Source organism: Idiotropiscis lumnitzeri, chromosome 9 (assembly GCF_059441095.1).
Source record: "Idiotropiscis lumnitzeri isolate Australia: NSW breed Sydney's pygmy pipehorse chromosome 9, RoL_Ilum_1.0, whole genome shotgun sequence".
Classification (NCBI taxonomy): Eukaryota; Metazoa; Chordata; class Actinopteri; order Syngnathiformes; family Syngnathidae; genus Idiotropiscis; species Idiotropiscis lumnitzeri.
In genome coordinates this window covers 10,590,007-10,605,587 of record NC_142399.1, presented here as the reverse complement: position 1 = coordinate 10,605,587, position 15,581 = coordinate 10,590,007, and the positions used below count along the sequence as shown (strand labels likewise).

At 43.0% G+C, this 15,581-nt stretch overlaps 1 protein-coding gene across 3 annotated transcripts in view; it reads left to right on the top strand.

Moving 5' to 3' along the window:
• The window catches only part of rgs7a (regulator of G protein signaling 7a), a 147,194-nt gene that overhangs the window by 22,476 nt on the left and 109,137 nt on the right, over nucleotides 1-15,581 (top strand). For 2 of the 3 annotated variants that reach the window (XR_015845139.1, XM_088305385.1), the window contains exons 3-5: nucleotides 9,405-9,501; nucleotides 12,414-12,464; nucleotides 14,210-14,316. Coding sequence is in view for 2 of the 3 variants with exons in the window: in XM_088305385.1 (XP_088161511.1) it covers nucleotides 9,405-9,501; nucleotides 12,414-12,464; nucleotides 14,210-14,316 (255 nt within the window). In the remaining variant the exon portion in view is untranslated. Of the gene's footprint in view, nucleotides 1-9,404; nucleotides 9,502-12,409; nucleotides 12,465-14,209; nucleotides 14,317-15,581 lie in introns of all 3 variants that reach the window. The other variant, XM_088305386.1, reaches the window with a different exon arrangement.

The window sequence follows — 15,581 nt, the reverse complement described above, 5'->3', positions numbered from 1 at the left end:
GTACGCCAGGGACGGCGAGTCTCTCTCGGGGGGGAAGTGAACAGGAAGGATAGAAGGGGACCGAAAAGTCTGCACAGTTGATAACAACATGGAGATGATGGACCAGTGCGCAGACACGAATTCAACACGGCATCATGTGCAGCTACTGAGATGTTTTCAAATCCTCCATGAAGTAGTTGGAAATATTGGCCATGATGTAGACTATAAATCTCAGTCATACATGTCTCAGGTCTAAGATTACATTTCATGACAATGGTTAAGGTTAAAATTATGTTCAGAAAAGTTGATGCCCTGCGGTGAGCAGCTAAGAGTGAAGGAACCCTAAAAAAAAAAATAGGCGGAGTACCCCATGGACTGGTTAGAAGCCCACTGAGCCCATTTAGACAAACAACCACTCGCACTCTCGTTAACGCTTAAGACTATTGAGTCTTTAATGAAACAGTCATGTTTTTGGAATGTTGGAGAAAGCCGGAATACACATTGGCCTGATCGTATTTAAACAAAAGCATATTCTTTCATAATTTTTAGCGATTTGAAACTGAAATGATGTGAAGCTGTTTGCTATAAATTACAACACATCCAGGAATTCATTTTAGTCTTGGCAAAATTCTAACCCATGAGCAACATTATTGAACTACTTTGCTGACAGATTTAACCGACGTGAATTATCTTGAAGGCAGATTTTTATTTTATTTTTTTTAATGTTGAACAAATGGCAAGCAATCGTGTTGACAAGGTAATGCTTTGATGCAGTCTGAATTAATTTCCAGATGAGTTGCCACATTATGGTGGTTCGTCGTCCCAAATTTTGTGAGACATCATACTGATTTCATTATAAGAGTGTTTTCCTTTTTTCTGTGGTCATACTTTCGAAGGTTTTAAGGCATACAATAGCTGCACTCATAAAAGTGGACCTGGACAGTGAGCCTCTGAATTACAATGATATTATAATCTAGAGTCCATTTGGATTTGATTGAATCTGAATTCGATTGCGCCCGCATTTATCGGTGCAGAACTGTCATCGTTGTCCCGGGCTTGCAACAAAGTAGACAGCTGCAGTGTATTTAAGTGCACACATAACAACACAACACGGAACCCTACAAGTCACCGCGGCACAAGAAAAAAAAATTACCCCAGCTTTCATCCATTAACGAATAAGATCAAGCCATTAAAAGGCTTTCAGTCACACCTCGGAGGGGCTTTTGCGAGCTGAGGAGACATCACGGCTGACAACATCCATTTGTAAGCGTCCCAAGAAAACCTCTCACTGTCCATCAGACGTGTTTACGATAATGCTACTGCTATCAAGAGTGTTTAACAGCGGCTTTAGCCTCGTGTTATCACTCGCCTCCATTACCGACTGAACATGCGGCGCACCAACAACTCTCTTCTTTTTTTTTTTTTTTTTAACCACCCAATCTCAAACGCACAATCATGAGGCATGTTAGGAAGTTCAGCAGTGAGGCATTCTCATCTGAAAAATTCTTACATGATTGCCAGAAGGATGAAGTTGTTAAAAAAACAAAACAAAATAAAAACAAAAAAAAAACAAAAAAAAAAGCCACGCCAGAGATGCACTTTGTCTCCAGGCTGTGCGAATGATACGGAATGATGAATAAAGACAGCGAGGGGAACACATTCCGAGCGACAGATGCTCCGTGTGACTAATTGCGTACACAGAGGGGGAAACTACGCTGATGAAGACGAGTGACAGCGGGGCTTATCGAGCACCAAACCGCAGATGCTGTTGAATGGCCCGCAGCCCGGTGCCGGAGTGTGCCCGTAGAAATCAACTTTCATGTTGGATGGCGCACTCGCCGCCTGACGCCTCCGGGCACTGCCGTCACCCCGGCATCTGTTCCTCAAGTCTTTGCTCGGCGTCGGATGTTATACGGCCGACACGTCATCCAAGATTTGCACCCAGGTGTTGGTGGAAATTATTTCAATGATCCGATTATGTGAATGTTGCCATCATTGGTGTTAATTGCACTACGTGTTGGAAACGTGTGACATGTGGGGACATGAATTATATGTAACCAGGATATTATGGCTACTACTATGAGATACTGTACATTTGATATACTTACATTAAGCAAAAAGACGGAAAAATAACAGACCAAGTAAATAGTAGACGGCTCCGGAAATGGCCCTGCTGTTTAGGAACCTCCCCAAATTCCTGTTGGCCACCAGGCCCCTGCTGCTGGCGTTTACATGTTGTACAAATTCAAGTGACAACAACGCCTTCGGAATCACCTGTTGAATCATGATTGACTCACTTTCCAAATCAATGCAGACACCAAGTTTGAAAATTATCAGTCAGGAATTTTGACCAGGCGAGAACATCCTGCTGGAGTTCTAAAGACCAGGTCCTAATCTTATGACTCCAATAAGCAATGGGGTATGTGCCACAGAAGAGGCGGGACTTCCGCAGTCTGTTGTTTGTCCGTACTTCCCGCCGCCATGCGCCGCCGCTTTCTCCCTCTCTGGCGAATGAGCCACCGGGAAGCTGGCAGAGATGTCCTTGCGATTGTGGTCGGACGCCGCGTTGCTGTGGTAACTCACAAGTGAAAGGCAACCTCGAATAGACTTGAGATTCACGTCATCGACTCGACAGCTTCGTCAACTTTAGATCACAAATAACACCCCCCCGCCCCCTCCTTGTTGTCCCACATAGTGTGAGCTATGCATTTCATGCAGAACACACGGCTGTGTTCATAGATTTCAGTTCTGCCTTTTTTTTCCCCAAAGAATTGTTCTATTCCCCTCGGGTCAATAATTATAGCACACTATAGACAACCTATTTGTTGTCTTGCTGAAATAATTAATAATTAATTTGAGCCAAAGGTCCTGTCTCATGCAAGTGAGTCAACCGATACCCTTGAGGCGATGGCGAGAGCCAGAGTGTGGACAAAGTGGTCATAAAGACAATCAAAACATTTTCACTCGTAGAGGTGTTACGTCATGGCCAATACATTGTGCAAGTATCACATGGACACAAATCACAAAACACAAATATTACTTCCCCTCACATCAACAACTTCACTGAGCAAAACTCAATGCAGCTCTGCTTACCTTTTGGCTTTGACATGATAGCAAGAGTGTCACACTCATGGGGGAAGAGGGTGTTTCTACATGATAGGGTTTCACATAGTGTAGGATGTGGTTCTGGTTCACGGAGATCATCATGGAGAAACACGGACTACGTTCGTTATTTTCGGTCTCTACGGCAAATAAGAATTTCCCATAATATATCCCTGAATATTACAAGCAATCTACAGACATAATCTACAATCTGAATATCTAGCTGCATGGCAAAGAATTGCTCAGTTTTGTGGCTGAAAAGTACAGTTGGAGTCAATGGATGCGATCATGTGCACGAACACCTCAAGTCAGCAACGGACGCCATTACGTGTACAAACACCTTAAGTCAGCACATGCGGCGTCTTTATATGCGTCGGTGGATGCATGGAAAGGGACATTGATCAACACAAAATGGGCCGCTCTCCGACATTGCAATCTAGGCCACCACTTGCTAGAATGCTTTGCGTGCACTCTGCTATGTAACCTTATCCCCAAAGGATGCCATAGAGAACATCGTGCCTTCAGGATTGCCCAAATGGACCGGCCTGTCAAGAGGAGATGCATGATTCATATAGTATACGGTGACATTGATTGCAGCTTGCTGTAATGCACCTTTGAATGCTTTCGCTTGCCTTGATCGGGTAAAGCAAAGATCGGGTGAGTGGTTGCAATGATGAAGTTGCACTCCTCTGTTTTTATGATGACGCTCTGGCTGGCATCAGGTCTTGAGGCAGACGGGGTTTTTTTTCTTTTCTGCAAACATAAAATATGAATTATCTTTCCTCTCTGCTATAGGTGCCTCCTTATTTATTGGACAGCTTAAAGGGGAATTACGTCAATCAAATGCAAGATGTGGTTGCCTCTTGATGTATGACACATTGATTTTAGTGCCAGAGGTCTTCCAGATGGCCTGCGGCAGCAAGATCGGGCCTCTGATGTTTTTTTCATGAGATCGCCTTGACCTAATCTTTTTTTAACGAATGCTCATTTGGTTGTCTTTATTAGAGCCAATTTTCCAATTTATCATGATCGTCTTGCACAAATTAAGCTGGTTTTGCCATCTTACGTGCCACATTCATCACGACTGAGGTATAAAAGCAAAAAGCTACTGATCAAGCTCATAAGAAATTCAGTATTCTTCCACCAAATAACCTCCTCGAGAGAGCCCCTTCTTCATACCTCAAGACCGCCAATGTCCTGTTGGCTTTTTAAAAACAATCCACAGGGCCAATGTTCATTCAAAGCGCCTTAGTTTGTTCTATTTACTCCTAAAAATGCTGCTCCAGAAGCTTTTGATTGCGCTTTGTGTGTCCACCGTAATCATCTTTGAAGTGTCAGGCTCACTTGTGCCTCCTCCAAGCCTCTGTTAGTCACTTCACATGTACAGAACAGAACAGTGTGTCGTCTTCATCCTTCTACTAGTCACACTGTGAAGCAACAACACTTGCTCATACCTGTCAGAATGCTGCAGAGACGCGGTCAGACGTCAATGCACGGATCTTTTGGTGGTTTAAGACACTATCCCTTTCTCTCTTTCCAGCACAAGTTACTTTCACCTTTTTTACAAACATGGAAGGATCGTGGCGTGTAGAAACATAAGCAGGGAACGATTGCTTCCGTCTCTGACTGCACTGAAACCAATCATCAATCCCCGTTGTAACAGCAAAGAACAGTGGCGACACCACCCCACTTACACACGCAGTTTGTCAAAAAGACAAGACAAATACAGTCACTGAGTAAGGGAGTTACTGGAGGTAGAAGCAGCTGGGGGGAGGGGCAAACTACCTGCCCCCTTTCCTTGTCACGAAGATGCTACATGAATAAGGGAAAGAAAGATGCACTTTGGAATGACTTCTTCATTTAGGTCAGGGGTGGGCAAAGTTTTTGAATCGTGTGTCGTAACGGGTTCTAAAATTTGACAAGACGGGCCGGACCCGGAGCAGATGGTTGGAGTGTTTTGGTAACCTCACCTCAAATACATATAGTGAATAGAGAAAACATATGCGTGAATTTTAAAATATTAAAAATATTGCACACTTTAAAAAGCGCCACAGTCTCTTGGCAGATCAAGCAAAAAGCAACTGGTGAAAAATTATTTAGTTGTTCATTCCTTATTCAACACTCGACAGTCTCTGTTACACTTTCCTTTTCTTAGCTCTGCCCAGCTTCACAAAGGTCAAAAAGTCAAGTGGAAAAGTCGAACAAGAGGCTCTACCCCAACAAAGTCATTAAGAAGGTTTAGTCATTTATTTTTTTTCCAACTCTGGCATCCCTTCACTGGCTCCCTGTACATTTTAGAGTTCTTTTTAAGATTCTATTTTGTTTTCAAAACTTTAAATGGCCTCGCCCCACGTGACCTCTCTGAGCTCCTCCACCCCTTACCCACCTGACCGGTGGTGCCTCAAGTCTGTGGACCAGACCCCATTAGAGGTAGCTAAGACTAAGGATTGAGCCTTTTTCGTTGGCGTTCCCTCTCTTTGAAATGACCTCCCGCACTTTGCATACAGCGATGGTTGTCTTAAAGTGTTTTATAAATACATTTGAGATGGATGGATGGTTGAATACGGAATTGAAACATCCCTCACGACAGATTGCGGAATGGCTGAGTTACTCCTACGTTGCCATCTCTCCAGTTGCGATCTTCTTGGCCTTCACACCTCAATATGAAACCCGTTGGATAGAATACAGGATAGAAAGACAGACACTTTCTCTCCCTCTCATGACAGACTGTTTCGGTCTTCATGTCGACACGACGTGAAGCCACAGAGGCTCCTTGAAGAGCTCGGTATGGTGAATATTCACGCTGGTGGCATTTTAGCATGTGTAGGCGGATGAACGTTTAGAGAGGGAGAGTGAGAGAAAGAGAGAGAAGTGAGGGTCTTGATCAACGTACCCGTTTGGGCTCAGGCTCTCGAGCCAACTGAGAGCAAAGACACGGAGGCAGAGGGACGCTTGCCGTCATGTGGCACACGCACAAGTCTTCAAAAAGCAATGAGATGAAACCAATTTGGATTAATTAGCAGAGATATGATGGCACGGGGAAAAAAAAGGGGCTGATGCTCTGCCAGACATAAAAGAACCCTCTCGCACGTCACTGAAACCAAGCAACCATCTTGAATTCCCTTGGTCGGCATAAAAGGGGTTCACAAAACCACTTGCATTATTTTGTGATGAACTGCTGTCATATTTCTTTTTCCACCTTTCATTATCGCTGCCTGTCTGCAGGCTCCTATTAGCCAGAGACCTTAACAACCGCAATAAATAACCAAGTGAAGATAGTGTCTCCTCGTTAAAAATGAACACCGTCTGGTGACTGCACCTCATTGTTGGTCCATTAGAGCTCCTGCTGTGGCGACTTTGGGCTTGCACGTAACAACAATGGACCGAACACAAGCGACAGAATGGGGACACACACTGACGATTGCTTTATGTTCAACTTAAACATTTGGGCAAATTTGAAACTAAAGTCCTACAGTCCCTGCACTGGTTGCTCAATCCAAGACAGTCTCATTCTATTTTCAAAACCGAGCTCTTTCATAATTAGAACTCCGCTTGCAACAATGAGACACACAAAACACTCATTTGTGCAATCCAATTGCTTTCCCTTCCCCATATGAGCTCCACTGACAAGTTTTTTTGTCTGCCTTTTTCGAGGACTGAGTGGAAGCATAATACTTCAGTGCGTTATAATCCGGCATGTCCGAAAAAAAGCCGCACCTCTGCCGCCCACAACAAAACGCTTAACGGTTCACCGCGTAGGCAGCACTTCCAAGAAGCTGCTTTGTACACGACAAGACGATAACAATGATAGCAAGCTGAACGGTCAGTTGCTGGACATTGTTGGTTAACACGTTTCAAGTGTGAGTACAGTTTGTATTGATCTCTGTTTGGCTGCCAAGGTTGCTTGAGCTAATCACTAATCACTGTGGGACAAAGTGCCCATTAGGGACTCTTTGCTTCTGTTTAAATAAGCTCAGATCATTTTAAAATGGGTAACCTTGGGATAGCTCTCTGTTACTCAAACGTGGCGTACTCCAGGGACATGTATCGAGTCCCATATTCCTCATGACAAGCACTTCTATAGATAGCTGGTGAAGTAGGACATGAAAACCTCGCAAAAATGGCCAATTTCTTGACACAAATGTTCAATTTCAAGCATTTCACGAGAGCAAAAATTATTCAAATGTCTAAATACGAACAATCGATTTAAAATTTCAAATTCATCGCCGGGATTTATTAAGGGCGAATTATACTTCTCGTTCCCTCTCTTTATGGCCATCTGCTTCTTCTTTCACAATTGCACCATGTTTTTGTAGTTAAAATAAAAAAAAATAAATAAAAAGAACTTTCAGGATACTTTATGCATTCGTTTTGTTTGTGCCGAAGAGTCGCCAACTGCAATTATTTTGCGATGGTTCACCACATTGCTCGGTGTGGGCCCAAGACGGAAGTGTGTGAAATGTTTGTAAAGGTGAATGTTCATAAGTAGTATTAAAAAGCTGATTTATAACAGGCGCAAACGATTAACCTTGATCCGTATGTGGTCCAGTGTACTCAAGTGTTGAGACTTGGGCTTTTCTTTAGACATACAAGAAGTGAAGATGGAAAGAAGTAATAAGTTGGTTCCAGTTATGACAGTTTTCCCTTTTTTTTTTTGCGTTTCTGTGGGGAAATTCTGTCCATTCACTTGGAAAAACACTCTGACAGAGGTCGATGACGTCTAACCTGAGAGATGGCCTACTGTCTCTGCTCCAGTCTCTGTTGTATTGTAGTTCATCGCGAAATATTCCAATCCAAACGCATCCAAGCGTGTCTTTATGGTACCGGCTTTGTGCTGCCATAGAAACGGTTCTTTCCCACAAGGTTGGAAAATAAGTATCTCAGTCAGATGACAAATTAAGATTGAGCGGGGTAACTAGTGCAACCCTTGATTCAGTAATTCCCTTTTTATGTGCTGTGGTCTCTATTCATCATTCATCATTTGAGTTTCTTGGCACTTGATTCAAGGCCACGCACCCTTCCCAAAACTCCCGTAACTTTTCTGTCACCTTGACGTGCGCAAATGCTTTAATGCGCGTGTCATTTGTTTTCCCCTTCACTCTGTCACTCAGTCGAGCACACGGAAGAAGTGAAATCTGTCTGAAATGCTGCGCCTGGGCCTCTTATTGGACACAAAATATATTGTGATAGATAATGCCAGAAATGTCCACTCGATAACACCAAAGTGCACTTTTTCTGGTGCAGAGTAGAGGCAACAATTGTTAGTCACAGACAGTCTGTGACCTGCAGCCATGATTGAGGCATGTCTGGGGTTCAGCTGCTAAAGAGGGTGGCCGCAATCACAAAGGCCGTGCTTGAACCCAAGACGGCGCCAAAGCATTCCTTTTCAAGTGTCCTTATGCATGAGGCGATTGCTCCTGATGAGCTATCCACATATGAATGAGGTCATCAAGCACGGCTTCCCGAATGGCGCGACCGGCGTGAGATAACATGAGGGCGTGCAAAGTTACGGCAGTCTCAGATGACACCACTTTTTTTGTCGTTCACGACGGTTGTGCTGTCAGACTCCAAGATAATATTGTTCTGTGTCTTGGACCGGGCGAGACGTCGCACTACAGGTCCGTCAGCGACTAAATCCCACCCGATTGTCAAGATCCTGTCAATTGGCGACGGTCAGTTAGGGAGGCGGGACATGCAGCTGTGTAGTCATGTTGTCGGCGGTACTATGTGAATGTGAGTTTTTTTCTCTGCAAGGAATGAAAAAAAAAAATTAAATAAAAAAAACTACTAAAAGACTATGGACATGTACCAGATGGATCCGTATAGTCTGGCGTCAGGATTAGACTTCATAGTTCTCTTAACTTGAATTTACAACAAATTGACTTCATTTTCACGTGACGCTCATTTTGCAGGGGGTGCAAGAATATATGAATTGCATAGCTTGGTAATGCCAGAAAACAGAACGAAAGCAAAGATGCCAAATTGCAGGCATTCACATCCATTCAACTAATTTTTTCTAAATTCTTTTTCTCGGAGATGTCTTTTCTGCCGCACCATTGGTTTTCTGGAGTGAATAAAGAAGTGTCACAAATGAAACTGTAGTTCATTATATAAATAGAAGACGTGGTTTCAGTTCATTGTAGTTTTTGTTGACTGAATTGGGTTGAAGGTTCAAGTCCCCTCTCCATGTGGAGTTTGCATGCTCTCAGGTGTGAATGTAAATTTGTATTATTCCAGGAAGCGTCTTGGCATGCGTTTGATTGTCCTTTGTTTTTGTTTTTTTAAGTGTAATCCACATCATTCTCTTTGCCTCTTCTCTCCAGATGGAGGAAGTAATAGCGCGCATGCAGGAGGAGAAAAACGGCATCCCGATCCGAACAGTCAAAAGTTTCCTCACCAAGATCCCCAGTGTTTTTTCAGGTGAGGCTCTTATCTCAACTTTTGTCGTCTCATCGTGCGCAGCGGTGCTCCTCACCTTGTGCTCCTCACCTTGTGCTCCTCACCTTGTGCTCCTCACCTTGTGCTCCTCTTGTCATCTGTTCCCCTACTGGGCTCCCACCCACAAAGCGCGCAGCTCGTCGACTCATTTGTTCTGGCCAAACTTTTAGTAATGCAGCAGTGGCAGAATGTCAGGAATAAAACATAAGCTGAGGAGCGCAGCGGGATAAAATGAACGAGGCACTTTGTATACTGTCGTATATTATTCTGAAACTGTGCAAGGTCTAATCCAGTGAAGACTCAACGACATGCGTTTTGCTTTTTGTTGCCACAGATTAATAGCGGGCCAATTATGAGCACTGACTCAGTAAAAGCCAATGCTTTTATTATTAGTGAGACGGTTATATTGCATTGCAAACCTACAATGCACCTCTCTCCTTCCTGTGAGGGCCTTGTTCCTGCTAATTGTGCACAAGAACCTTTTTCCATTTTATTCCCCCCCCCTCCACCCCTGAGGCTGCAAGAGAGCCAGAAACTGCAAGAATACAATATTTATACAAAATTTGATGAAACAATTCCAAATAGTTGAACAGGCTTCTCTGATTAACATTGTGAAGAGAAGCATGCTAACAATGCAAACAATGTGATCCTGATTAGTTGCAATTACAAACTATGAAGGGGGAAATAATACAAAACAGAATCAAATTCCTGCGATAAAAAAACCCCCAAAAAATAAAAGTAAAATGTTGAGGCATTTTTTTTCATTTTAACTATTGTGAAATTGAAAGGTTAATATTATGAAAGACTCTTTTAATCTTTAGCGATAATAAAAGCATTTTCACACTTGCATTTCCTTTCTGGCTGTTATTGCAATCTAAGAATAGCATAGCCGACACGCTCAGTCTCTCCATAAAAATGAAATGAACAAAACAATTAAGTGCACAGTCAACACGAAACATCTTGTATCTATTAGCTTCTTTTTTGTTTGCCATTTTTTCCACTCTGCAGCTTTTAATAATGAGCAATGTTAATTCCCATCAACCTGCTTTGAAAATTGACAGTTGCGCCCTTGCACACGCACGCATGCAAATCTCGGTCACATTATGCATCGTATTTATTAATCAGGACTTGTTTGAAGATTACCTTACACATCACGTTTAAGCTCGCTCTCGGAGAAGTGGGTCATGCGTGACGGTGTGTAAACGAGGTTTGCACTAAGAATGGTAATCCACGGAAAAGCATCGGGATGCAAGAGAGCACGAGGAAATGGCAACCAAACGCACGTTAATAACGGCCTAAAACATGTAATGGCGGGTTTGCGGGCAGACTGACAGACAGACAGCCGCGGGGACCATCTGACATTTCACACTGCCGTCCTCTCACCTGACAACTCGGTAGACAGCAATAACCGCTCAGAGTATATATTTATTTATTATGAGATATATTTAGCCCAAAATGACAAGTCACAGGTTGTGATGGGGTGCAAAAAAATGGCCGAGCTTGTGAGAGAGCAGAAGGTGATGCTGTGCACGGCTCCGATGTGAAATGACTCTAGATCAGGTGTGATAATTACACCTGTACTATCCTGTTCTACCCTCTACTCGTCACTTCCCTTCTTCACAGGCTGCAGCACTGCCTTTCTTACTACCATCGCCTTGTCCTGTCCTATTTGCTACTCATGTAATCATTTCCAGAAAGGGTGTAGCACAGACTGGCTCACTACTTCTGCCCTTTTGCACTGCATGGCTGACTATCCCTGTCCTGTTCTATTTGCTCCTCGTCACATCCCTGCTCCATAGACTGTAGTACTGGCTAGCTTTTTATCCTTGTCCTGTACTATTTATTACTTATCACATCCCATTACTCAAATATTGTAACACTGCCTGGCTCACTACCTCTGTCCTGTCTTGTCCTGTCCTATACGTTCCCCATTATGTCCTTTCCGCATAGAGTCTAGAACTGCCTGGCTCTCAACCTCACCTTGTGAAATCCTGTGCTATTGGGTCCTCACCTCGTCACTTCCTCATATGCTACTGAACTGTCTGGCTCATGATCCTGCGCTGTCCTATGCTTAATCTCCTATTTGCTACTCAGCTCATCGCTTTCATCATGTCCTATTTCTCACATAGAGTAGTACTGCCCAGCTCACTATACCTGTCCTGATCTGTCCTATTTGTCCTACTCCTCACATCCCTTTATCACTGGTTGTGGTATTGCCTGGCTCTTGACTCCTGGCCTGTCCCATATCCATCTCATTAGAAATGAGTGCAGTTTATCAAAGTCTCCCAATGCAAAGTAAAACTGTTCCAGCATGAAGAGGCATACAGATCCACCATAGTGCATGACTAATCAGCAGAACAGGACAGGCTTAGAAAGAAAAAGGAGAAACCAGGAAAAAAAAACGATACACCTGAACAATAAATATAGCAAAAACATGCCCCTCAAAAACCTAAATGGTATGGAACCATAATTCAAGTACGCTCTATTATTCAATGTTGTCAAAATGACTGTTGGTGGTAAAGTTCATTTAAGCAACAAAAAGGTATTACCGTTTAAAGCCCTCTCCATAATAATAAAGCTAAGCTCCCGAAGAATTGTTTGCTGTGAGTCATCCTCAAATAGTGTTGTTAGTGTATTTAGTAAGCGCTTCATTATGCCGCCGTACCTGCGGTCATTTCAATTAACGCGATGTGGCTTTGAAGAGGCTGTCAGGAAATAATAGCTGCGATGTCACCCGCCCACTTCGTGTAAGGCGAGAGGAATTGCTATGCGCTGTGATGATGATGGACAGTGGGAAGGGTTAAGAGTGCCGGAGCTATCATTTCCATAAAAACTGGAGAGATGTCTGCATGCCGGCATTTCATATTGATGAGCGTGGTCATTTATCCTTTCAGGTTCGGATATTGTACAGTGGATGATCAAGAATCTAGACATTGAAGACCAAGGTAAGATTGTTTCGCAGTTAGTACCATGCTAAACACCAGAATTGAGGCGTCACAAACTAATCTTTTTAGAATCAATGATCATATCCATGATTTTGTCGATCACTTGAGTCATCGCCAACTCCCTCTCCTGTTGTATAATGTAAAATAATCTAAAAAAATAAATAAATGGTCTTGGATAAAATTAAGTTGCTACAACTCCTCCACAAGCCATTTGGCGGTGCTCCAGTCAGTTTGAATATTGGCAACAAAGAGGTAATATTAAATGAAATCACCAAAAGACACTTGGCAACTTGACTCCGTGTCCAACATTTAATCAACTGTAACGATGAGTCAAACGTAATTTTAAATGTATTTAACCCCCCCCCAAAAAAGAAACACTTTAATGGATATTCATATTGAGCACCATCACCATCTCTCTGTTTTCTCCATTTTTTTATTGGCCTATCCCAGCTGCCTTTTGGTGAGCGGCAGATCCCATCAACATTCACACCTATGGACAATTTAGAGCACAGGACCTCAATCCTGTTCCTTGAGGACTATTGTCAGGATTGTTATCAAGCTTCTGCAGACCCTTGTTGATTATCCGATCATTTGAATCAGGTGTGTTGGAGCAGGAGAGGTGGAAAACAGGCAGGAAACCGGCCTTCAAGGAACAGGATTGAAAACCCCTGATTTAGGACTTTCCTTCCTTCATGATGCTATGCTTTACACATTCCGGTTGGAGCCGAGATTAGAACCTCAGAACTGTGACGCAGACGTGCGAACCACTAGCCTATCATGCTGCGTGAGTGTACTGTATTTGAGTGCAAAATAATGCAAACACTAAAGAGCTAAAAATGTGTGCATGTGTGCCAGAGAGGTGATTATATAATCTAATCCTTCAGGTTACACCACAGAAGGGAAGTGTTTGCACGTAAACGGCTTTGAATAAATTACGAGTCATCACTTATTGATAAATGGAGCCTTGTTACACACACACAAACACACACACGCACACAGAGACACGCACACACATCAGCTGCAGATACATCCGCGTGTGCTCTAACAACAAAATTCACCAAGATTTAACAGCAAGATGGTCCATTTGGACTGAGGCACGCATTCCAACTTTTATCTTAATAGTCTGGACAACTACTTTTCGTCCACGAGCAAATTCTGACCGACATAGAAACTGTCGCGATACAAACAGGTGGTCAAAACCATGACGCAGAGCACGACTCACGGCTTTTTGACATCATTAAAGGCTTCCCAGCTCGAGATGTGCGCCAGGCCAGGTGAAAGGCACAGATGATGTTGATGATAATGATGATGATGATGGTTACGTGTTTTCATTACGTGATGGTTTAAAATCAAGGACAGTTGAGCGAGCGCCATAGGAAAGCAGATTTTCTCCGCAGCCAGCCAGGCAGGCACAACATGGGTGATTGAACTGATGAGCTCCTCCTCTCAAAGGTTGCTTCATCAGTCAACACACACACACACACGCACGCACACATACCTCGCTCTAAACCCCCCGCTGGTGTGTTCAGTTCAAATTGAGACCTCACACTCCCCAGTGTGATTCAGTGCCGACGTACAACCACAATAAGGGACCTATTATAAAAATAATACATCTAACAGCATGAATCACACCTGAGCGTGGTTTTGCCGAGTATGCCGGCTAAAGTTTAGTACTGAATAACGTGAACTATGCAAGATGCTACTAAGTTTGCGGTTTTTTTTCTTGTGCGTTTTCTCCTTCCCAGTCGAGGCTCTTCACCTCGGAACGCTGATGGCGGCGCATGGTTACTTCTTTCCCATCTCAGACCATGTCCTCACCCTCAAAGATGACGGCACTTTCTATAGGTTTCAGGTGAGAGCCAGCCTCACGTCACGTGGACACCTTGTAATTTTATATTATACGTATATGTACACCAGTTGGAACTCGAAACATGTTTATGCACATTTAATCCTACAGGGGGCAGCATATGATCAAACGCAAGCCAAAATCAGATATGTGGGTGAAGAAGAAGGCATTTGCTCAACATAAATGCTGGTATAATGATTCAAGTAATTAAATAATTCGATTTTTGTATAGTTTTTTCACCAAATTAAAAGAACAAATCCATTTTGCAAAAAAAATTGCAAGTGGACACATTTTAAAAGCTTTAGCGTTGAAAAGTTTTTGGGAACCTTCCCTGATCCTTTATCTTTAATGCTTAATGAGCGAAGAGTAACTACCCGAAAACGTAGAGGCTAACCTAAAGAATGTGTTGGTATCTTCCTATGTGACTGCACCGACTGAACTGGTTTCACTTGCTAAGTGTGGAAATAAATAGATGAGAAGATGCCGAGCCAGCAAGTAAAAGGTCACAACAACCTAGCTCAAGTCACCAACTTAATTATATGCGCTAAAGAATCTAAACGTGGACCACGTAAAATGATGTGATGGACCAGATCAAGACTTGAGGCCTTCAGTTTGACACCCAAGTGCTGCGTTAGGTCCAAATCCCCTGCAAAGGTTTAAATTAGTAGTGCCCAAGAGAGGTCCTCTAGATCCCATACCCGGCCTGTCTCCCTCCTCCGACACACAATCAGGATCGTTATCAGGCTTCTGCAAAGCTTGCTGATGAGCGGATCATCTTAATCAGGTGTGTTGGAGGAGGGAGACGTCAAAAACAGGGTTGAGAGGGGCTCTCAAGGACCGGGGTTGGGCACCCATGTTCTAAATGTTTCTTCTGATTATATATTTACTAGCTACAAGTACATCTTTTATTCAAACAAGAACATCTTTCAGCTTTCATTATACATTAGTGGTTAGCGTTGTATGGGCAAGCGGCATTCACACTGTTGGCAGACTAAAAGTACCACTGTGCCATCCCCAGGCGCCAATGGAATAAAGTCTCTGCGGATAGACTGATGCCCCAATAATTCATACACTCTCACTGTCAAAAATTAAAGCGTTAACTCAAGATTAATTAAAAAAATATTTATTTTTTAAATATTTTAACTCGGTTAACTCAGTTTTATTTACTTAAAAAATTTGCATATCTTGCAAAGCCAAATGCAAACACTGTACCTCATTAGCTGCACATCTTTAGTACATCATGTCAGAACAAAATACCCTCCTTAAGATAC